A 25082-nucleotide genomic window follows, 5' to 3' on the forward strand; every position below is an offset into this window, starting at 1 on the left:
TTGTGGTTAGGGCACAAGACGGGGACTCAGGAGATATGGGTTCAATTCCTAGTTTTGCCACCGAACTGTGTGACCTGGAGCAAGTCCCTTAGTCTCCCTGTGCCTCATTTCCCCACTGATAAACATAATCCCAGTCCTCTCATGGTTTGCCCGTCTTTTCTATTTAGATGCTAAATTTGGAGGGGAAGAACAGTCTTACTATGTACACAAACTGCACCTAGCCCAAACGGCTCCTCTAATAAAATAGCCACTTCACAAGTGATCAATTTGGCATCTTCAGTTGCAGATGACAATTCAGCTAATTAACCTAATAACTGACCTAACTATTTTCTGTTCACACAAACCTTATTCCTACAAAATATAGATTTTTTGAAAACCATAATACTGAAAGGAAATCTTGAGCTAGCGCATTTTTCTATTATTCAAACAGCAAACACCAAGATTTAATATACTATATATAAAGGTATTACTAGTAATAGTACACATGCCCACACCGCATAGATGCTGAGGTGAAGTAGAAATAGAAATTATTCATTACTCACAAAGAATTAATACTACGACTAGCATTTTTTAAAAAAAAATCCCTCTTTTGCCCCCCAAATTTGTCTCCCCCATGGAAAGGTGAGGGTACCTGTTTTCATAGGCTGACTGACAACTACTATATTTTTTTGTAGACTACTTATATTTTTTTGTGGGCAGAAATACCCTTTTTTTACACCTAACTAGGTGAAGGGTTGTAGATATTCAGAAGTCCCTAGACAATTTTTTGAGTAGAGTCTTAAAAAAGGTTGCTTTGCATCACAGAGGAAAAAGGCCCCAGGATGTGGGTTTAGAAGCTTCTAGGTATCTTGGTTTAGAAAAGAAACCCCTAGGACAGGACTTAATATCTGGGGGGGCCTTTAGTTTCATACCTGGGGCAAATTTTGGTATGTATCAGGAATGGAAAGTAGGTGTACTTTGAATAGTTAAATTCTGGTAATCAGGGTTAAATCTTTTTTTTTTTTTGAAAAAAACAATACCACAACACCAATTAGTCAGTATTATCATAATTAAGTAACTTCTTCCAATTTTAATTGGATCGCAATGCATCAGTAAATGTGCTTACAACATATTCCCCATATGCAGAACATATAATTTCTTTCCCCAAATGCACCACTTTGAAAGGGATCGTAAATCAGATTGGGTTTTTTCCTCACCTTTGCAAAGTCAATACAAAAACAATCAAGTCAATCATCAAAGCCATCCCATGGACTTCACTAACCTGGGATCTCTTTCTTGGAGTTTTGGATGGAGTAGCACATGCCAGACAATTTGGCAATATGCCAGACATGCATCCACATCCATCCAACCCCACACCCCCACCATGCAAAAGCGTTGGACAGTTTTGTCCACTCCCCTCCTGTCCTCTGTAGGAGTGTCATGGACATGGTACATCATTTCCCATTTCGTGTGAGCTGTGACTACCCACACAGGAAAGGACCTCCTGTATACAGGACCTCCCCACTCTCGATTTGTAACTGCTGTTCATGTCGTTTTGTAAAAAGTCTGTATCTAGTCTATTGTTAGTCTATTATTTTGATTTTCTTTCTCTAGAATTTACTTTAGTATGTCCTTATCCAATTTTTGCATGTCTTTTAGATCTGGTATATTGGGTTTTATTTAATTGCAGCTATAGGACATTTAGGATAGATATAACACAGAACACAACAGAATCCCTTTCCTTCCCAAAATTCTCTCCCTGCTCCTTCATGGGCCAATTTATTATATCTTTTTTTTTTTCCATAGCATAGGTTCCTATTTTTTCCAGTTACTTTTTTTTTTTATTTTGATTGGCTCTGAGACAGTAACTATTACTGTTAAAACCAATGGATATATCATCAGTTGATGCATATACCTAAGGTGTGCCATCAGAGATGTAAAAACCATGTTTCCCAATATGGTAGGGGAACTCTGTGAGAAATTGCATACCCATGCAAGCAAGGCCATCATCTTTTACCTGCCCAGTACAGTAAAACTGAGAAGGAAAGTGGAGTGCGAGTAGATCGAGCTGAGGCTGATTAGAAAGAAAAAGAAAAGAAAATGTATGGCCCAACTGCCAACCATACAATTATACAATTACACAATTGTCTGTTGAGTTTCAATTGATGACATGGCACGTGAGGATAGGGCATAGGCCACATGCCTTTCTTGTCTTGCTCTTGTGAGGCCACAGCCGCCAACGCATTAACACTCAGATGATAGGGAGATTATAGAGGATTTCAGTGATGTGTGATCTGAGCCTTGATAATGGCCTGTTTTAGTTGGGACTGCCTGCCTCGTGTTGCTCAGACACCATCCCACTGCTACCTTTCTTTAGAAGTTGGGTACAAGGACTGCAATGCAGAAAAAAATTGTGGATGAAATCCTGGTACCCCAGTTAAACTAGGGAAGCTCTTAAAGCCGTGAGTTCCTGTAGTAAAGGTAATGTTTGGATGGGCCACTGCTGGGTTTGTCTGTCTGTCTGTATGAGTGAGGCATGCATGAACCATCGGGGTTTCTTAACAGGCCAAATAGGTGATTTTGCAGAAGTACATTTTTCGTAGTACCTCCTGTGTCAACAAGGATTAATAGTTTTTCTATGTATGGCATGTTTATTTTTGTCCAAATTATACCTTTCAGGTTCAAAGTCCCTCATGCCATACCATGCCATGCCAGTATGACTACTGGAGAGTCATCCTTTTTCCTGTTCTACTGAAAGACACAATAATTAATACACATCAAAGAACACACATCCCTGTTATAAAAAATCAGTTCCAATAAAGGAATTCTTTGGGTCTGCTAACTTCATTCAAGTTCCTCTCCTATCTCCTCAGAGGCAGCCAATTCTGAGGAGGTGGCTGTCAGAGGAGGGGGGGGAGATCGACGGGCCACTGGGGTTCAAGGTTGCTGAGCCTTGGCGGCTCCATCATCATCAGCTCATTCACACGGGCATGAAGTTCCGGATAGCCCCGTCGTTGAGCCCTCAGCGTCTGTTTTAAATCATAAAAGTCCCAAATAAATAGAGGGGGGGGGACTCTCTTCTCTTCTCTCTCGATGGCTTATAGCAGATCGAGAGGTCTTTCCCCCCTCTGGACCTGCCTGCAAAATATCGGGAATACTGAGAGGCGGATCAGAGAGGTGCAGTCGAAGAGTTAATGGGACTAAGATAAGGTATCTTTAAACTAAAGTGAATTTCACACCTCTGCTAGAGGAAGTATAGTTATAAATTGAGACGACCCAGGAAAGAGAGATGTATCGCCTGCCCTAATGGTGGATTATCACACTTTTATAGTAAAAAATCCTTCCTTTATGCCCAAATTTGTCTTTCTATGCAGCCTACACACTTTATCAAAAAGACATTTCACCCCCACTGATTTCCAACTAGCCAATAAGTAGATAAAAGGAAAGTATCCAAAGAAAGAACTACAGTATTTGTACAAAATACCAGAGAGTTTAGTGCATTTGGCTTAATTTAGCATAGTAAACTAAGTGTTAATAGAGGATGTTCACTGGCTTTTAGATTTGTGTTTAGTAGCAGACATATGTGGCTGCACTTATTGGCTAAGGCTTTAGTAAGTTTTGATGGCACTGAGTTAATATAACCATAAACGTTTGAAAGTTTCCTTGGCAGCTCAGCACAACTGTTGAACAAGGTCAGCAGCTGTCCCATGTGATACCTTATGTAATTTATTACAATGAGTACTTGAGGGCAAGGCAACATACCAGTTAAAAGTTTGCAAGTTCTACATCAGGGCAGATTTCCCAACAGAGGGGGAAGTTAGGTCTAGCTTCTCTGTAGACACAGAGTCAACTGTTGATGTGCAAATCTGCAGCTAAGAAATAACCTGCACCAACCCGCCCCCCTTATGAGTTTTGAAGAGCCAGACATCTACATAATGCCTCTAGCCCATTCATCTTAGAGAAAACATTCTCTATTTCATTCCAGAGATATAGTCTAACTTGAGCAGATGCCTACAGATGTTGTACTTTCTACAACAGCATTAAGGTCACTTTTCAGGGTTGATAAACTAATGTAATATTTTATTGTCAAGAACAAATTGTTTTACTATCACATCTACGATGAATTTTCACGTAGGAAATATATATTTATCACTTTATATATTTTAAGTTACTTACATTAATTTTCCGAAATTGTGAAAAATACGATCGATAAAAGGATGGGAGTCCCAGCAAGGAATTCTCTAGATCCAGCAACCTGCATGTATCACCGTCCAACACCACATTGGAGGAATGTAGATGCCCATAAGGAAATCCTTTTTCATGCAAGAATTTTAATACCTGAAAGATCAGAGAAAAGTGTCACTGCGAGGACATCGGTTAGGATGATTGTCAGACAACGTTTGAAGTGTACTTAAAAGAACGCACAGTGGATGGATCAGCTCCCCAGACTCTGGATCTTTCATTTTTCCCCATTCAGCTCCCACCTTCTAGCCACACTGTCACAGAGTCAAGCCATCTTCTACAGCTCTTCATTCACAGATTGGGACTGGCACCACCTGTATGATCACACTCCTCCCTATACCTCACCTGGTGGTTTCCCCCACCCATCAGGCTCTAAAGCATGTTCTGACATTCCTCTCTAACAACTGTTTCCTCTAGCCACTTCAATCAGAATCTGCTGCATTTGGTTTCTTTTCAGTAGCTGGAATCTGAACCATTCAGTCTTCCCCATCCAGTCTTCCCCATAAAGGAACTATCCTGTGAGATGGACACCTTTATTGCTCTTCTCCCATGGACTTATGGGAGTTTCCCAGCAGACTGTGGGAGTTTGACCTCTTCTCCCACAATTCTACAGAGCTCCCAAAATGGCTTCTGAAAACTCCCAGAAGCCTCTGTTTCACAGCATCATGTCAGAAACAGTGGGATACATGGGTCAGGGCAGCAAGGATCAAGAATGGAGTATTTTTGGATAAAAGGATCTCTGGCTCAGGGCAAGGACTAGTCACAAGTGAAGTGAAAGGTCTGTATCTACTCTCTCTAAAAATCTCATCCCTGCAAATAGACATCTGATGAAGGTAATGGTCATGTTTTTCCTTCCATGGCCAACTCCCGTCTGCAGTACCCTGTATAATCACATAGATACTTATGTGGTGCAAGTTTGCCTGAGTCTCACATGTGTAAGGGAGCGTATCTAGTCGAGTTACAAGTAGCTTGTTCAATGAAACAAGCATACGAAAGAAATCTTAAGACTTTAATCCCCTAAGGCTCCTATTGATGCCAAGATTCAGGATTTCTCACCACCAAGTGCTAAAGAGGGATAAAATAGACTGGACCAAGGAAGCATCAGAAGAGCAGATATTGTACTATAATCTTATCAGCACATATAATATGATCTTAATCAAGAAGTCTTGAAAGTTGACACTGATCAAACACTCACAATAAACCTGGAAGTCATTTTCATGTAAACAGCACCAATACACATATTGAAAGGTTCTTGGAGCAGAATAAGAGGCTGATAAAAGGGGTTTATCTACTGTCTGTTAAAAATAAGAAAAGCGTCAAACTGAACCAAAGTCTACAATATGGTTTTAAAACTTTTTTTGGAAGATTAATACATTTAGTGATGTAAACTGCAGCAAGTAGAGATTTAAAAGGATGCTACTGACTTGAATTTTTTCTTTAAAATTTACTAATTTGGAAAAAATTCCAGTTTCTGATGGCAAACCCTTTTAAGTACTAGTGCCTGATTTTTTCAAAAAAGTTACCCTTATCAGTGCTTTTATGGTATCCCTACTCCTATTTATGGGTCTTTCCAGCAAGGAAAGAAGGTAGTTACTTAGTCCCCAGCGCAGCAAATTGATCCACATGGGCAGACCCTGGCATATGCGCAGAGCTCCAGTTACATCACAATGGGAGCTCCATGCAAGGATAAGGTTCTGCACGCAAGGATCCAATTGCAGGATGGAGGCTTAACTATCAGGGCCGGCTCTAGCTTTTCTGCCACTCTCACTTCCTCTTCAGCAGCAGCTCAAGGAGGAAGAGGGGGAATGAGGGACCCGCCACCGAATTCCTGCTGAGGACCCAGACGTGCCCCCCCAAGCACCTGCTTCCTACTCTGGTGCCTGGAGCCGGCCCTGCTAACTATATAGGGGACTACACTGAACTGACTATACACAAAGTGTGGCTAAATGTACAAAATAAACTAACTGCAAAAGGGTACAACATTCTTAACTCCCTTCCATTATAATAATCCCAGCTGTTAATTATGAGGAGATTTTCAAACTGTTAATTATGAGGATATTATCCCTTTAGTCACAGATGCATTTTAGACAGTAAAAGGAGTTACCTCTAGTATTTGTCTCCCAAATGTTTTTATTTGCTGAAGTTCAAGACCTTGAATTTTTTTGGGATTGCAGTACTTCTTCAGGAATGGGTCTTTTGGTTTTGCCTTTAAAAAAAGAAAAAGAAAAAGAAAAAAGTACACAGCTATTAATGAACATATAAAATGCCATGCTCGTAATAAGTTTTCTTTATAATTGCTTAAGTACTCTTGATTTACTCAACAGTAAAACATAAAAAGCACTTTATACTATTATTAACATATGCTCTAAAGACTATAAGTAACAAAACATGGCAGAGCATTTTGCTAAAAATCAGTGCCATTGTACAGTACCTTATAGATAAGGTCCTTTAGTGTTCCCTTCTCATTGAACGGTCTAATTACCAGTGCTGAGGATTCATTGGCTGTGGCAAAAGTGACTTTGTAAATGTACGGATGCTGCCAAAAGAAGAAGCTATTAAGAAGATTCATACATTTTAATGTGGATTACAGTAAATTCATGCTAGATTCATTTAATAGAGAACAGATATCCTGAAGTAATATCAAGCATTTGAATTATTTGTTTATCAAAATGACAAACCAGAGTCTGTAGTCACATCTGCTTAATGGACCATTATTTTAGTCTTAACCAAGAGCAAACATAGCAAGGATTTTATTCAGCTTCCACTGAAGTAGACAGGAATCTTACTACCAATTTCAGTAAGAGGTGGATTAGGCCCTAACCTAGTAAGTCACACACAGGGACGTGCACAGGAATTTAAATTTAACTGCATTTGAAGAAGCATGTTCTGTGCCCCTGCCGCAGCCCTGGGGCTGGAGGAGCTTGTTCTGCCCCCACTAATTATTGCGTGGGGGAGTGCCCATGCCCCTGCTTGCCCCCCCTTGTGCACACCCCTGCCCACACATGATAAAACAGATGTACTTAAACGGAGGTGACCAAGCACAGGGTTCAGAGGAATCTGGTGGGCATCAGGGGAAGTTAGGAGGCTGCAAATCTATTACCTGTGCTCTTCCTCATGATCTCTTACACTGCAGTCAGTCACTAGCTTGTAAGAGTCCGGTCCTGTAAACACTCATGCACTTTAAGGTGAGTTTAATAGGGACTATGCTGCATAAAGCATTGTTGTAGCTGTGTCGGTCCCAAGAGATTAGATAGACAAGGTGGCTGAGGTAATCTTTTATATTTGGACCCACTTATGTTGGTTAGAGAAACAAGCTTCTGAGCTTACACAGAGCTCTTCAGGTCTGGGAAAACTTACTCACACTTGGTCGACACCATACACACACACACACACACACACTTACTTTGGTATAACTATGTCGCTCTGGGGTATGAAAAATCCACACCCTTGAGCAATGTAGTTATACCAACCTTAACCTCCCATGTAAACAGCGCTGTTACGGCGGGACAGCTTCTTCCACTGACATAGCTACTGCCTCTTGCAGAGTCATTAAACTGACAGGAGAGCTCTGTCCCAGTGGCTTAGATTGTTTTCACCAAAACAAGCTACAGCAGTGCAGCTGCACTGATGTAAATTTGTACCATAGACCTGCCCTTAGTGTCTCACAGCTAACTACAAGATGGAACAGATTGTTTAGTGAAAGTAGTTGAATGGTCCCTTGAAATACATGTTAAAATGAAGTGGCCTGTTATGTTCCCTATGACTGAAGGAGTATTAAATGGGTCATGTCACCTTGAGTGGTCCCTTGAAATATGTATTAACTATTTATGCTAAACAATCTGTTCCATCTTGTGTTTAACTGTGAGACACCGAATGTGGTTATATCTACATTAGAACACATACAGCCTGCACCACTGTGGTGATTCTGGTGAAGACACTCTCAGCCAATGGGAGAGAGCTCTGTTGGCTTAATGGACTCCTGCCTCCATGAGAAGCAGTAGCGATGTCAGTGGGAGAAGCTCTCCAGCCAACATAGCGCTGTCTACACTGGTTCTTAGGTCAGTATAACTCACATTGTCCAGGGGTGTTGGTGAGTCATCTGTTATACTGAAGTAATTTGTATTAGAGACAAGGTCTAAGTTTCCCAGACCTGAAGAAGAGCTCTGTGTAAGGTCAGAAGCTGGTCTCTCTAACCAATAGAAGTTGGTCCATTACCTCACCCATTTTGTCTCATTTATGCTGGATAAAGTTGCTCATGGGTTTGTGGGCTCAGGCCCTAGATTTGCATATGAGGCAGTTCAAGACTAAGAATTCACAGCACTAGTTTCATAACCTTTTCAGAAATCAATATCACTCACTAGAGTAACTCAGTGCAAATACTTTCTGCTGACAACTTTGCTTGCAGAATTGCGGGAAAAAACAACCATACCCATTTAAAACTTGGCTGTAAGAATTAGCCCCAAGGTGACACACCAAAAAGCAAGAGAGTCTCAAAGCGGAGACAGACCGCACAGGACTCCCTTTGGGGTCAGCAAATACCCTTTCTTATTCAGATAGAGTTACTACGATTGGATCCTGCCATGTGGTGTTCCCTGGAACATAGGAAATAAGAGCACTGCCTCTGCCTCCAGGCTACTGACAGATTGAAGACAGAGCACAGAGAATCAAAACACATTTCACTGATATCCATTAGATCCTCAGGACATCTGAGGAGTTGTTAAACAATTAAATTTATAGACAGCACTATTGTGAGAGCCTGAAAATCTTGGACATTTACAATCAAAGCTGATGCTAACTCAAAGTATTATTGAAAGATAGGAAGAGAAAAAGCACAGCAGCCAGGACTTTGACATTTCTGGCACTGCTACTTTCTTGGGCGATTACATATTACCTCACCATGGTGTAGGAGGCTTAACTAGTGTTTTCAAAGGCTTTGAGCTCTTCAGATGAAAGCTGTTTTATAAAAGTACACAATATTTTTATATTAGACTGCATACACTTTTTCAGGATTAGTCCTCATAAAAGGTTAGTTTTGGGTTGGCTCAGTTTAAGAGTCATCAAGGTAACACTCACAGAACAAGAAGGAAGAAGTTTCACAGCGCACTGGAAGTCTTTATCAGACAAGTATTTATCAGGGCCAAAGTCAGCCTAGAAATGAATACAAACAGTAAGACATCAGCTGACTAATATACAGAAAAAGATGGAAGGATTTTCACTTAGTTTTCTCACAAGTTACTAAAACAGCTACTTCTGCAAAGTTTACCTCTAGAGTAAAAGAGGGCAAATTCTAATGCAAGGTAGTGCTTTACACATTATGAAGCTAAACTAGCTCACAATTGGTTCACATTGCCACTTAGAGCTGGATCCCAAGCACCCAAGTTTACGTTTCTGTTATTCACATGCAATATCTGATAAAACACTATGAAGCTAGGCTTCACTAAAATAAGATCTTGAGGATGAACTCAAAACATTTATTCCTTTTGTTGGGGATGAAGGCAACCACACAGAGGGGTTTTATAATGCTGTTTTGACCAGTTCATTTATAGTTATCTTGAAGATCCTGAAAGTGGGATGAAATTTAAGATGCAAGCATACCCAGCTTAACATGAGTCGCTCCTTTGGTTGATTCTTACTCTTCATTAAGAAGTACCTCTTACGTATTCGCCAACCTAGAAGGAAAAAAAAAGTTTTCATTTTTGTTTTTAAAAAAAGCTACTGAATCATAGTAGGGTTTACGTGCTCACTCTTTATTATGCTTCTCCAATAAGAAAATTCTTGTAGATTTAAAAAGATCTCTATCCGAAGGGCATTATACCAACACATACCAAAATTATGTCAATGTGGAAAGATACATACATAATTTAAGGCTTCAATGCTTAGTATTATCAGTGGTAAGACTTTAAATCCTTCATCAAATTCAGTTACATATACATAATGATAGTGCTCTTCTAACTTGGCTCAAATTGTCACCATTATTCTCCATTTTAATTAAGTCTCCTTCACAAAGAGACATTTAAGGAGAGAGAACTGACCAGTACACTTCCCCCTAAGGAACAGTAACATGGCAGCCATGTCTCTCCTTGACCAGAGACCCAAACTGCCCATTTCTTACCTATATCTTTTAGTGGCTCTACCACCTCCCACTTTGGCTCCGACCGGAAGAACATCGAAACATGCTGCAAGGCAATTTCTGCAAAGAGATTTTTAAAAGTCTGTTAATTATACACATATTGCTGAATGTTCAGAGTCAGGAGCAAACGGCAGGGATTCAGGCTTTGCTTCCCACGTAACAAGGCAGCAAAATTATTTTTTCTATTAAATTAAGTCACAAAATATGGCTAAAAAGTGTTTGAGCTTTTAACCTGAAGTAGTTTAGATCTTCCAAGACAACAGTGTAAATCAGCTGGCTTAGGGAACGCAAACTTCATGAGCTAACATTTCCTCTGTACTAGAAATGGGCCTAAGCCACAAGATCCAAGACACCCCCAGAGACCGTTCAGATCCAGATCCAAAGCTCATGGTTTGGATTACCCCATGTCTGGTCTGCCTCACAACAGGACATTTCTTTGTTATGCATCTTTAATACCAAATTTTAAAACCTTAATTTACATTTAATTCTGCCATTATTATGTATAAACTATTCATTTATTTATTTTACTCCTTGGCTGCTCTGCTCCTGCAGAGTAACAGGGCTGACTAGTGCAAAGGCGCTTACTGCCCTGCAGACATTCTGCTGGCAGCATCCAGCGTGCAATTCTGAAAAAATTAAACCATTCCAGATTACTGGAGACAGACAGCACACCCCCGCAGCTGGAAAGGCAACTCTTAGGAGTTCACAAGGTGATTTAAGAGAAACTATCACTAGGGAAAGCAGGCAAACAATGAAACTTCTCTAATGTCACTGATCTTGACAGGGACCAATAGTGCAAGTGAAGAAGAATGCAGGGTTTTAGATTTTATTTGACTCATTGTGTATTATTTGCCTGTGACCATTTGTGGAAACATGCTTAGAGAAGGGGAAAATTGTTTATTGGTACAACCGTAACTTAAAGTAATGCCACACTAATGGGGTCTGCCAAGATCATAGGCAGTGACTTAATCATTATTAATTCCCCTGGTACTTGCTGTAACAGTAATCTTGATGAACTTGCTCTGAATTAATATGGATGTCAGAATACTTCTTACAGGATCACCGTTTGTTCAGTGGTAACTAGATGAGCTGATATTTTAATGTATTATTTGTATTTTAGGTCTCCTCCATAGCTTAAATGTCAGAGAATGTTTAGGGAAAGGCAGTTCACTGTATGCAGAGCCAGCAGACACTAGGACAGGGCTGGCCAAACTTACTGACCCGCAGAGCTGTATATGACAATCTTCAGAAGTTCGAAAGCTGGGGCATGCCTGTGGGGGCTTGGGGTTTCAGCCCCACTCCTGCTGTGAAGTGCTGAGCCCTGGCAGGTGTGCCCTGCAGGGCTGAAGCCCCAAAATTCCTCTCCTCGCTGGGCAGATGCCCCTACCCTGCCCCCCTGCTGCAAGGCAGGTATCCTGAGCTCCTCCCACCCCTCCAAGTCAAGTAGATGGAGGAGGGGATAGCAAGTGGGGGGGCTCCATGAACCACGCTTTAACTGTAAAAATTGCATACAGCCTGCAAGCCACAGTTTGGCCACACTTGCACTAGGATATTTCAGGGACAGCGTGGACACAAATGGAAAGTAAACAGTATAAATCTGCTTTGCTAGGTTGTGTTTTTACGAAAATAAAGGTTTGCATTTCGCAGTTTATAGGGGAGTTGACACTATACGTTGTCTCTGGTATGGTTTTCCCTTGGTTAGTGCTACAGAAATAAATTGTAGAATGGCTGCCTTTGTTTAAAAGCAGCTTTTTGGGGTGGATTAGGCTATCATTTTACATCAACCTGGCTCATCTTATAAAAGTCTGGGGTTCACCAACAGAGGGGGTGCCTCTTGGTCATCTCCCCTTCCAGCTGCAATCACATAAGCCATTTCTCCTCCTAGTTGCAATCCTGAAGATCTCCCTCATTGCCCTTCAAAGCTACCTAACTATTATGGGGCTAAATATACCAACTAGTTACAAGGGGAAGCAATATTGAGCATATTTAATATATTTTCAGCTTTCTTTACTGAAACGTAAGTTAGGCTGTGGCTACACTTAGCGCTTCAAAGCGCTGCCGCGGCAGCGCTACCGCGGCAGCGCTTTGAAGTGCTAAGTGTAGTCAAAGCACCAGCGCTGGGAGAAAGCTCTCCCAGCGCTGTCCGTACTCCACCTCCCTGTGGGGAATAACGGACAGCGCTGGGAGCTTTGCAGCGCCGCAATTTGCAGCGCTGGAGAGGGTGTGTTTTCACACCCTGCTGCAGCGCTGCAAATTTGTAAGTGTAGCCAAGCCCTTAGAATCAAGGAGAGAAGCCAGAACCATTTGGCTAGCAAGCTTCCTCCACAGGTGATCAGCAAGAGCTCTGTGAACAAGTTTGAGAGCTGCTGTCATTGTTTTTTTAGAATCTTCTGCAAGAACAGAGTTTTCAGTCAACAAGATCCGAAGAACATTCCTAGTCTCCCACAAAAGGATTTATTGCCAGCAGCTTTAGTATGGACAATGTTTAGAAAACCCAACAGGAAAATCTTGTTTGGACAGGCACCATAAAATTCTTCCTCCTCTCATACCTGCCTTCTACATGCTGGACTACGGAGAAGGGGAAAAAACATACAAGTCCAGAAGCAGCAGTACATGTTGAAGAAGGATTGGTTCCTAACAAGCTGGGTGAGCTCCCAGAATGTCAGTCAGTGTGGTCAATTATTTATTATTAGAATTAAAAAATACACATGCACACTTTAATTTTTCCACCTTCCCAATTTATATTATGCACCTATCAACATTTCTCAAGGTGCATGATCAAAGCATGTCATCTGCATATTTATATATTGCCACAAATTTTACACAGATCAGGACATATTCCCTGTTCTGAAGAATTTAAAATCAAAGTAGAACCATAATACAATAATACACAAGTCTCTGACGGTGCTTTTCATCAGTAGATCTCACAGTGCTTTACCAAGAAGCAAACATCATTATCCCCATTTTACAGATAAGAAAGTTGAGGCACAGAGAGGTAAAGTGATTTGCCCAAGACCATCCAGCAGGCCAGTGGTCAAACCAAGAATAGACTCCACATCTCCCAAATGCCAGTCCATGGCTGTATGTGTAAAGTCAAACTGTACACATGGGACAAGACATTGGACAGCAGCCCAGGAAAAGACCGTGTCGCAGTTACTACTAATGTGAAGAAGACAGGAGGGATTACTGGCAGAGGTGGGTTTCAAGGAGGAATTTGGAAGAGGAAAGCAAGGGAAGTTGACACCCTAGGTAAATTCACTCACCCTTATTGGTTAAATGGGAAGAGTTTTACAGAGGGGTAAGCGTCTCACCCACGTGTTACTGTAAGGATGAGACAGTCTACACAGCACTCTAGAAAAGGACTACCTTAAAGGAAAGCGAATTAGACATGGGGCTGGATGTCAGGACTTCAAGATTCTATTCCCAGTGGCCAATGGCTCACTGTGTGCCCTTGGACAAATCACACCTCTGCCTTAGTATCTCCATTACAGATGCACCACCTCTGTATAACACTGAGAGCTGGGCATGAAGAATGCAAACTGTGAAAATGCCAGCTACCCATGATGCAGTGGGCAGGAATTTGTGAGCTATAACAGCAGTACACAGTAATATATGGGGTCTCTATAGAAACCACGAGGAATTTGCACCATGGGCTTCACAAAGTACTCAGCAAAACTGGAACAGTTCCCTGTGTGTCTTGGCTCCCTGCCCTAGCTCAGGTACACTAATTTAAACTGCCCCTAGGTAGAATCTTACGTCTCCCCTTGTTACTTTTCCTCATACGGATTCTCTCGGTCCTGACCACTCTTTGTGGTAATTGCAAACTTGATAACAACAGTACAGTTAATGCACAGATCTGCTTCATGACAGAGAGCATGTGGGAACTTCAGAGTAAATTCACTCCTATATGCCACAGTATCACTCCTTAATAGTATTAATGCACAATTTATAAGGTGAGACTGGTCCTCTGTATCGGGAAGAAGGAGTAAATTTCTCCTGTACCCTTCACTCAGCAACTATTAGGCAAGTAAATTTATTAATGCAGTTTTACAATCCTTCACTTACCTGTATAGTTTACAGAATAGTTGTTTGGATCCAAGAATTTCTTTACCAATTCACAATTGGACAGTATGTGATTGGCAGTGAGGATGTTGAGATAGTTCTGGAGTCCCTTCTGTCTTTCAGCTATGAATTCACGATCCATATTCCCAATCAACTTTTTGGGAGGTAGAGGTAGACTTAGAGCCGAGATCTTGATTTTAAAAAAAAGAGAGAGAGAATATCAAAAGCTTCCTCTTCTAATGTCTCATGGTGGTAAATAATTGAGCCATAAAACACTAGTTTTGCACTGTTCTAAAACCCAGGTAATTTTAAAAGAGTGAATATACAGAAAGTCTATATTGTTATTTTGCTTTAAGTTCTGTGCTTGTACAGCGCTGAAAGAGAGTCTGCTATGAACTCATCTCAGAACGTAGAGATTTGTATATGTACCACCACCAAAAGTGCCAGGAGATTTAAGTGCAAGAGCCACACTAACAAAATGAGAATAAAGCACTGTGTTTTCTCAGCATATCTATGTCTTAGCACAAACCAACACTGCATCCTACTGTCTGCTCTTGACAAACTTTCTTCTCTCCGATTTAACTTGTGCACAGATTGATAATAGTTTCTAGTTCACCCACTACCATTATTAGGACTTAAAGAAGCTGGCAGTAAGGGCTTTTAACTTGCAGTTTCAATAACGAGATATTCTTCACATCCCATTCTAAAATTTTTGCTGTGTGACATTATACAGGTAGAGCTGTTATTCTAGTGGTGGATCACTATATACTCCTCACCCTAAAGGTTGTGAGGCTTTAGTTAATGTTCATGAAGCACTTACAGCTCATCAGATGAAAGATGCTGCAGAAATGCAAGGTATTTTAAAGAAATCAAAAGATTGTGTTTGAAAAACAAAAATGTAGGTTGAACACAGTATTTATATCTACTTACATCATATGAATTGATACAAAATAAATTATTCATCTTTCCAACACATCCCTGTTCAGCAAATCAAAGCAGATGCCTCACAGTTACTGAGCCCTCATGGGAGAAATCCTTAAGAAACCAGGTGTCTGTCACAGAGGCCCATGGCGCCAGCTGGCAGAGTTCCCTGTTCTGTAACAGCAACTCTTAATAGGCCTGACAAACTCACTACACCTATCTGAAGGGTAGCCGTGTTAGTCTGTATCAGCAAAAACAACGAGAAGTCCTTGTGGCACCTTAGAGACTAACAAACTTATTTGGGCATAAGCTTTCGTGGCCTATAACCCTAGCCCATGAAAGTTTATGCCCAAATAAATTTGTTAGTCTTTAAGGTGCCACAAGGACTCCTCACTGTTTTCGCTACTCCTAGCACACCACCACCATTTATCCATAAAGAATATCACGCAAGATCTTAAATGAAAGCCAGGATCACACTGATCATCCATATCATTGTGAAATGTATGTACAAACACCATGTCAGAAGTTGCAGGCACACATGCATGCACACATAAAATATATCCCTGAAATGTCTCAATCAAGGCAGGGTTGACAAACAGGTTTCTATCAGACAAAAGGATGTATATTCATTCATCTGTCTGCCTCAGTTCACATGCAAATAAAACAATGGAAGCTCTATCTGCATACGCAGTCAACAGGAACTCAGCATACCAGAGAACAAGGGGGGAGTGGGGAGGAAGAGGGTCATGCTGACTTTAGGAACACCACAATGAATTTTGGGGACTATATAAGAAGAAGGAAAGCCTAAGGACACCTCTATCCTTCTCTGAAGGAGGACAGTGCTTGGGGATAGTAAACCTGGTATTTCTGTGCGTAGCCAGTGACAGGCTGGATGTTACAGACGAAGACTTCAAGGGGGTTCTGAGACTGGGGTGCACCTATTAACCTGCAAAGCAAAGTGAGGGCTAGCTTTGGCTTGAGGAGACTGTATGAGAGTTGCAGAAAAAGAAAGTTTGAAAACATCCACTCAATGTGCAGCAGAGTCAAAAAAGCAAACAGAATCTTGGGAATCGTTAAGAAAGGGATAGATACAAGACAGAAAATATCATATTGTCTCTATATAAATCCATTGTATGCCCACATCTTGAATACTGCATGCAGATCTGGTCGTTATCTGGTTAAAATATGCCCATATGGATCATTGTTGCAACCACTGTTATATATTTGCAACAAATTTTGTACAAAATGTGGCATGTAAGATGTCTATGGAAAGGTTATGATTACGCTATCTGTATCATTTTTGTATTTCAAGTTATGAATATTGGCTCCAAACCTGGATTTCAAATGTTTGCTGTTGGGGTAACGCCCACAAGGTAGCACCCAGCACATCTTGGGAGGCACTATTCAAATTAAGTGGCTCATCAAGAAACACTTAACTGACAATGGACCATGGGAGATGCCCATCTACACTGAATGGACTGTCTTGCAAGTGCTGTTTGGGGTATAGTTAATGGCTTCTACTGTGTCCAAATCTTCATGCGTGGACATGCGACCTGCCCATACGACTGCAAACACTATCTTGTCAGTTGTAATTTTCCACTAGCCGTGCTGAGGGCTTTGTTTGAAACAATGGGTTTCCCTCCAGATGGCAGAAGATATAAAAGGCTCTGGAAACCCCTCCATTTTGCCTCTTTTCTGCTCCAACCTCTGGACTATGAACTTATATTAACGGAAGCATTCTAACCAAGGAACTGAGAACCTTCCAATGATTTGGAAGCAGTCAGAGATTTGACTTAGGTCAGCAGTTTATTCCATCATTGCTACAAGCCTGAACCAAGAACTCTGCAATTATTATATATATTTGATTCCTTTAACCAATTTTAACTCTTCTTTCTTTTTATGAATAAACCTTTAGATTTTAAATATTAAAGGATTGGCATCAGCATGATTTTTGGGTAAGATCTAAGTTGAATATTGACCTGGGTGTGTGGCTGGTCCTTTGGGCTCAGAAGAACCTTTTATTTGAAGAGATTGGTTTTAAAGAACTGCTCATCTCTAAGTCTTGTGTTTTCAATGGTAATACAAGGACTGGAATGCCTGGGGAAAACACTTTTCTGACTCGTTAGCCAATGTGGTGAAGCAGAAGTTTATTTTTGTTGCTTGTTTGGTATCTTATGAGTGATTAGCCACCAGTCCTGGGGTCTATCAGCCCTATTTTTCAGTAGTTTGTCCTGAATTTGGCATCCTCAGTTGCGATGCTCTGAGGCACAGTTACAACATCTCAAAAAAAGATCTATTAGAATTGGAAAAGGTTCAGAAAGGGGCAACAAAAATGGTTAGGGGTATGGAACAGCTTCCACATGAGGAGAGATTAATAAGATTGGGACTTTTCAGCTTGGAAAAAGAGATGACTAAGGGGCGTGGGGGAGAAGATATGATAGAGGTCTATAAAATCATGACTGGTGTGAAGAAAGTAAGTGTTTACTCCTTCTCAAACACAAGAACTAGGGGGGTCACCAAATGAAATTAATAGGCAGCTGGTTTAAAACAAACCAAGGAAGTCTTTCTTCACACAACACACAGTCAACCTGTGAAACTCTTTGCCAGAGGATATTATGAAGGCCAAGACTATAGCAGGGTTCAAAAAAGAACTAGATAAATTCATGGAGGATAGGTCCATCAATGGCTATTAGCCAGGATGGACAGGGATGGTGTCCCTAGCCTCAGTTTGCCAGAAGCTGGGAATGGGCGACAGGGGATGGATCACTTGATGATTACCTGATCTGTTCATTCCCTCTGGGGAACCTGGCATTGGCCACTGTCAGAAGACAGGATACTGGGCTAGATGGACCTTTGGTCTGACCCAGTATGGATGTTCTTATGAATCAGTAGCTGATAAAATGTTGGTAGGAAAAATAAGGTTAATGTGACTGTCTTAAGTTACTGGAACACATACAAAGCATCCTAACCACTGTGAATTTCCCCACATGCTCACCCTCCTACTTTGAGGGGGAAAAAAAAACCATCTCACTTGCAGGCTAAGCAAACACACACAGTCAGTCTGAGAACCTGCACCAAGATTCCACCAAGATTAAAGAATTACAGCAAAGCTTCTAAACAGAAAATGCATCTGATTTCTGATCAATCAATCAATCAATAGAAAAAACATGTCAGATCACAGTCATAAGGCTCTTCCCCTGAGAGTTAGCCACTGCTTTACAGAGAAGGAGTTCTAGTTTAGGTGACCATTTTCAAGCTCTCTCCAAATGCTTCTGGGGCAGATTTAGTTCCTTGTTTCAGAAAAACAAAATTTGAATATTTAAGACAAGCCCTGTATTTTCACTTTGGACTTCTGCAACCCCACCTGCCAAATTACAAGGGGGACTGGGATCATATTTACGGAAAGGCACCTCAGTGAGGCCCTGACCCTAGGAAGACTTAAATAAGTGCTTTAGGGCCTGAGGGAATACTTACTCCGGGCCCTAATTCAGCACTCAGAAGTAAAGCACCCACTGCAGCCAATGGGATTTTTGCCAAAGGGGGGGCAGTGCTTTAACACTTATCTTCAAACCAGAGCTTTCCTCTTAGAGATCTCTGTTGATAATTTAGAGTGCCTTGTTACACTACAGCAAGTCATTTGCTCCCTTGGTAGAGAATGGTCTGGGACGTTCTCTCAACAAAATGGAGATCACATGATATACAATTTCCACACTTTTACACTAAATCTTAAAGTAAAAAGAAGATATATAGGATGGATTGCGAGAAGCTTTTCAATCCAGTATACTCAGGGAGACTCAGGTTGAGATTTTCAAATGCAGTTTGGAGATTTAGCCACAAGTTTCCCATTAATTTCAATGGGAGCAGTGTAGCTAAATCTCCTAGTCCAGTCGGTTTTGAAAATCTCAGCTATTATTTTTAAGAAGTGTCCGGTAACAGAGCAGTACAGACAACAAAAATCCACAACAGTTCCAAGCTCAAGAAAATATCCAAGCACACATCCTGAAGCAACAGGCAATAAACAGGTCAAGAATTGAGTCAGAAAAGAACCTGAGTGGCTTATGGCTTAAAATCCAAGAGAAGTTTAATTTCTCTCTTCCAGAAATAGGTCAAAGTTTCATAGGCAATTTTACTCTGAATTAGCTTCCATCTTTACAGGAGGGGTTTAAGCTTGTTTTTTTCAAATTCCCAAGATCAGTCACAGGGCCTAAACATTTCTATACAAGATGGTGCTGTTGGGAGTTTTGGAAGGAACTAGAGACTGTGCGTCTTAAAGAATTAGAAAGTGTTCACATGTGTATGCAATGCTGGAGTTATGTTACATAACTCAGTGGAGCAGGAGGAAGAAAAGATAACCTTAATATGCCCCATTTCCCCGAGTGTTGCCCCACAAACCTAGCTCCACCCTCTGTGCCAAGAAGGGATGTGTCAGGCTAGTGATTCCTGGCAACACTGCAGCCAATATAGAGTTTAAAGCAGTGGTTCTAACCTGTGGTCCGCAGACCCCTGAAGGTCTGCTGACAATGTCTAAGGGGTCTGGCAAAGGTTGTCGTTACCATAGAACAGTGGTTCTCAACTTGTGGTCCATGGACTCCTGGAGGTCCACAGACTACATCTAAAATATCCAAAGGGGTCCGCACCTCCATTCAAAATTTGTAGGGGTCTGCAAATGAAAAAAAGATTAAGAACCACTGGCTTAAGGTCACTTTAGGGACCCCTCCTTCCCGCTGTGCTTCAAGTTCTGTGCTGTGCCTCCTAGAGGCTATGTTCTCAATCCTCCCAGCTTACAGATCGTGGGAAGGTCTGTTACTAAGCATCTTTTATAACTTTGACCCTTCTCAATCTTCTGTTATTTACTAAAATCACTTCTGAGGAAAGTGGAGTTGAACATAATGTGAGCATTTGGGCTTAACTAGGACTGCCCTGGCTGGGGCATCTGCCCACCACCTCATAATAATAATTCCAGATGTTTCCGCCAACACAAAAAATAGTTACAATTCCCCAACAGCCTTGTTCCTTCCCCACAAGCAATCTCTTTTTACCTCAGGTGTCCCCTTGATGCAATTATTCAGTTAGAGTTTTGTAGAATACATTACACCAGCTTTTTACCAGTCAGAGGTGTTGTAGATAGCGATTTTGTCACAAGCATGCTCCATTTCTCTCCCCTAGGAAGTGGTATGCGTTTTAAAGAATGGTGATTATCAGCCTACACACAGGACCAGGAGGGAAAGTCACAGGGTTTGTCCATTCAGAAGGATTTTCTTTTCCTGCTACATGGGGGTTGTTTTTAAAACTGCTCCGTTCCCACATGTGCGCTCTCTTCTGAACAACTGCTGGAATCCAGTCGTCTCCTGCTGAAGTCATGTTTGGGCTGAACACAGCTAATACATGCCAAGATATACACAGGCTAACAGAGTAGTCTTGAACATTGTATGCTGTATCAGTATGTTAAGGGCCCAAATTTGGATTCCATACTCAGGCAAAATTCCCAGTTAGATCAAATGAAGACAGTGGGAGCTTTTCCTGATTAAGGAGTACAGGATTGGACTGTAGAAGACAAAGAAGTAAAGTAAAGTTGGTCAATTGATAGTGGTCATACAAAATCTTGAGTGCAAATTCAGACCTGATGGATAACTCCATAGAACTCAACTAAGTTACACCTGCTTAAATTGAGTCTGAATTTCGTCCCAAGTCTCTCTCTGCTTCCATATTTAATGTTGCTCATACTGTGAGCACAATTCAATATTCTTGCCCATTCTTGTTCACTAGACTTCACCAAGTAGTCAGGTTTTTAAAACCAACAAGGAAATGAAAATCAGAAACAGCCTTAAGGTCCTGCAGTCACACTACATGTGACTGGGGGAAAAAAATAAAAGAGAAGAAAGTGACAGATAAAAATCTATTCTTAAAATACCAATAGTGCTCAATTCATATGTTATTTGTCTGGTGTTAAACTAAGAAATCCTGGAACCACAAGCATCCTTCCTGTAAATGTTAGTTTCTGCTTGCCCCTCATCCCACACACACTTTGCCTTTTCCTACGCAAACTAAAAGAAACTACTGTCCTAAAAAAGAAAAAACACAGTCAATTCAGTGTTTAACTGAGGAACCCTTTGCAATGATACAGAAATCCATCACATGATAAGCAGCATCTGGAAGTGCTTTTAGAGGAAGACAAATAATGAGATACATAGCACTTCTGTGCTGAATTAAGAAGGTCAGTATGTGCCTCTGTTTTGTGCGAGTCAAAGGAAGAAGGGGTAATAATAGTACACCAAACCAGAACAAGTCACATTACTGAAGGGAAAGATTCAATATCTGCCAATCTCCTGTCTTTAGATTTAAATTAGTCACACAGAAGTTACAACCAACATTTCCCATGGTAAAACCTAAAATAGCTCAGCATTTCTCCATGTTCAAAAAGGTCAGTTTATAATTTTAAAATTTAAGTCATTTCATTTCCAGCCATGTAAGTTTGATGCTGTCTCTGTTCTCTTCATTGTTGTATACAAAGAAAGCAAATATATTTAAAATACAATATAATATATAAATTAGAATTATAGTTATATATTGGGGGGGGGGGAATCTTACCTGTAAACTACTATTAAGCAAATCAAAGTCACTGTATCTTCTCACAATCTGCAAAACATAAAGGCAGTACTGAGGCAACACACTAGATTTTATATTGCAGGATTTTTTTGATAACTAAACTGCATGAGGGAAACAAATTCCTACTGCAATCTTGGTTTCAACTAAGCTTCTCTGTATAAATGCAAGACTGCTGGGTTTACACTGCTGTCTATGAGTCTATGTCAGCAAGTGGCGAGAAAGAGAGAAAGAAGAGTTGCTCACTGTGATGTCTAATCTTGCAAGATTCATAGATCCCCAGGCCAGAAGGGACCATTGATCATCTAGCCTGTCGTCCTGTATAACTCAGGCCACAGAACTTTCCCCAAAAAACTCCTAGACCAGAGCTTTTAGAAAGTCATCCAATCTCAATTTAAAAACTGTCAACAATAAAGAATGCGTCACGACGCTTAGTAAATTATTCCAGTGATTAACTACTCTCACAATTAAAAAAGTACACCTTATTTCTGAATTTGTCTTGCTTCAACTTCCATCGATACAGCTTCCTAGCTGTAATATTATATTGGAGCAGCTTCATTATAGGTGTTTGCAGACACCTTCTGATTTTCTAGAAGCAACATTTTTTCTATATTTTGAATCTATGATTTTGAAGTACTTAACTTGACCTTCTCCAGAAAGTCTCTATCTGGTACCAGTGGATGCTCACCAGCTCTTCACAGGATATCATCATCATCATCACCACCACCACTTATTTTTATTACAGCATAGCCTGGACAAGACAATGGTTCCACTACTAGCTGGAAGGCAGGTTCTGGCAGACTATTCAGACCCCATAATTTAGATTTAAAAACAAATACCATCTATAAACACTTGCATATATATGTAATAGGAACACACTGCACAGATTATTCTTTGTTTGGCCTAGAATATCCACAATGGCAGAAGACAATGAGGCCTTCTGTAACTACCACAGCCACATCGTTCTTCTAAGATGAAGAGGTCAGACAAAAGTGTTCCTCTAACAATCACAACTTTCAGAAGTTTTGGTTAAACATGGAAATAGAAAGTTTATTCCAGAAGAAAAACAAAACAAAACAAAACAAACCACACTTGCTTCCAAAACTAGAGCAAACAGTGTACAGCATCCTAGATTATCATCATCCTACTGACAACATAACTGAATAAATTAATAGGAAATCATGCTAGTGCAAAGTGTGTATGAGATCAACATGAGGACTTTAGTTTCTGTGACAATCCTACCAGTGGACACAGAACAAAAGGACAGATTCACCAAACTTTACTCATGGACGTTGCCCACTGTTGTTGGGACAAGTAGTCCCACTGACAATGGGTAACAGTTGGCACAAAATGGGCCTTGGTGTTGTATCTTAGGTCATATAGATATAAGAAAGCAGGTCACATGCACTGGTTATCTGGAAGACCTAAACACTGAAATGAAGCCTTCATGCCAATTAATACCGATACTAGAAACAGTTTGTGACCAAACACATTCAAGCATTTCACATTCCTGACTCATTCTCAAATAGTATTTGGTCTCTAGCTAGAATCAGACTAGCCAGGATGAATCCATATATCTTTTCCTAGGAACAGTGGTGGATTAGCCACTGGGGCTGTGCCCAGGGACCCCAGAAAAATGGGCACCCCAACCGCACTCCCCTAGCCCACCCAGCAGTCCTGCCGGGGAATGGGGGAAGCCCTTGTGCCCAACCCCACTCCTTGGCAGGAGTGCTGGGTGTGGGGAGGGACAACTGCAGGAGGAAGGGGTAGAGAGGGGCCCCTATTCGTTGTGGCCCAGTCCTCACAAAACTGTAATCCGCCTCTGCCTAGGAAGACCTTCTGTTTAAGTGAACCAAAATTTCAAGAGAGATTACCTGCCAACTGTTTTCCATGGAAATTCCTCTCTGCACACGAATTATGTATTCCTAGAAATGAGAGGGAAAACAACGGAGAAAGTTATTAAAAACAGGAACTAGTGACTCAAAGTGTGAATGCATAGTCAGTCTTCTCTTTATAATGGATTTAAACTGACCACTATGAAGTTTGGAAAAGCTCAGAAATGGTGAAAATTCTGATTTAGATTTAAAACTTCCCAGCTGGGAAGTGTTCTGATCAGGGGTCTCGTTCAAATCCATCTCTAGAACACACACTGAAAGATTAAATTGAATTTTAAGAGCATACAAGTTTCTGAAGCATTTAAGCACTTTAATTTACGTAATGAGAGACAATATTGAGTACATACCCTCCTGTTAACTCAGCCAGTAAAAGCTGGAGAAAAGTCTGTTCCCCAAAGATCTAACTTGTAAGATATGTCCTGGAATTACAGCCACCTTCATAGCTGAACAAACTCCAGCTCCTCACTCCCAACTTTACTACCACTCATTGCTGCTGAATGCAAAAATTACTATGGAAAGCCTAGGTGAGTGGATGAAGGTGGTAATAAGCTTGAATAACTAGCACACTTCTATTACTCCTGATGCAATGTTTCATTTCCAATGCATAGCTCACGTTCATTGCTTACAGACAAAATATATAGTTAATCTAAAATCTGTTGAACCACATGTATATTTTAATTACTGTTTTTTACCCACCCATCTTTACATTCCTAGGACTTAATTCTTTTCAGGCTTTCCCTTCATTTCCATATTCATCTTTACACCGTGCCTCTTTAAATAGGGCCTTCGAAATTTTTTTTTTTGTAGGAATCTTTTGAAGTGTATTTATTTCTTTGTGCATACCCATCTCCTGATTTTGCTCATCCCTTCTCAGAACTAAAGAAACCCAAATCTCCCACACAGCAAAGCATATGGGTGAATTCTATTCAAGCAAAAAGAACAAGAGTACTTGTGGCACCTTAGAGACTAACAAATTTATTTGAGCATAAGCTTTCGTGGGCTACAGCCCACTTCATCAGATGCATGGAATGGAACATAAGTGAGGAGACACACACACACACACACAGAGAAAAGGTGGGCGTTCCCCTACCAACCCTAAGAGGCTAATTAATTAAGATGAGCTATTGTCAGTAGGAGAAAAAAAAATTTGTAGTGATAATCAAGATGGCCCATTTCAGACAGTTTGACAAGAAGGTGTGAGGATACTTAACATGGGGAAATAGAGTCAATGTGTGTAATGGCTCAGCCAT

At 40.8% G+C, this 25082-nt stretch overlaps 1 protein-coding gene across 3 annotated transcripts in view; it reads right to left on the minus strand.

Annotated features, from left to right (window-relative positions):
* PXK (PX domain containing serine/threonine kinase like) overlaps positions 1-25082 on the minus strand; it is a 51672-nt gene that overhangs the window by 18728 nt on the left and 7862 nt on the right. For all 3 annotated transcript variants that reach the window (XM_039483059.1, XM_039483058.1, XM_039483057.1), the window contains exons 2-10: positions 23812-23862; positions 21923-21970; positions 14417-14603; positions 10334-10411; positions 9817-9890; positions 9295-9369; positions 6653-6757; positions 6326-6427; positions 4156-4317 (exon numbers count right to left, since the gene is read on the minus strand). In XM_039483059.1, coding sequence (XP_039338993.1) covers positions 4156-4317; positions 6326-6427; positions 6653-6757; positions 9295-9369; positions 9817-9890; positions 10334-10411; positions 14417-14603; positions 21923-21970; positions 23812-23862 — 882 coding nt within the window. The remainder of the gene's footprint in view (positions 1-4155; positions 4318-6325; positions 6428-6652; positions 6758-9294; positions 9370-9816; positions 9891-10333; positions 10412-14416; positions 14604-21922; positions 21971-23811; positions 23863-25082) is intronic.

Source organism: Mauremys reevesii, linkage group 7 (assembly GCF_016161935.1).
Source record: "Mauremys reevesii isolate NIE-2019 linkage group 7, ASM1616193v1, whole genome shotgun sequence".
In the NCBI taxonomy this organism is placed as follows: domain Eukaryota; kingdom Metazoa; phylum Chordata; order Testudines; family Geoemydidae; genus Mauremys; species Mauremys reevesii.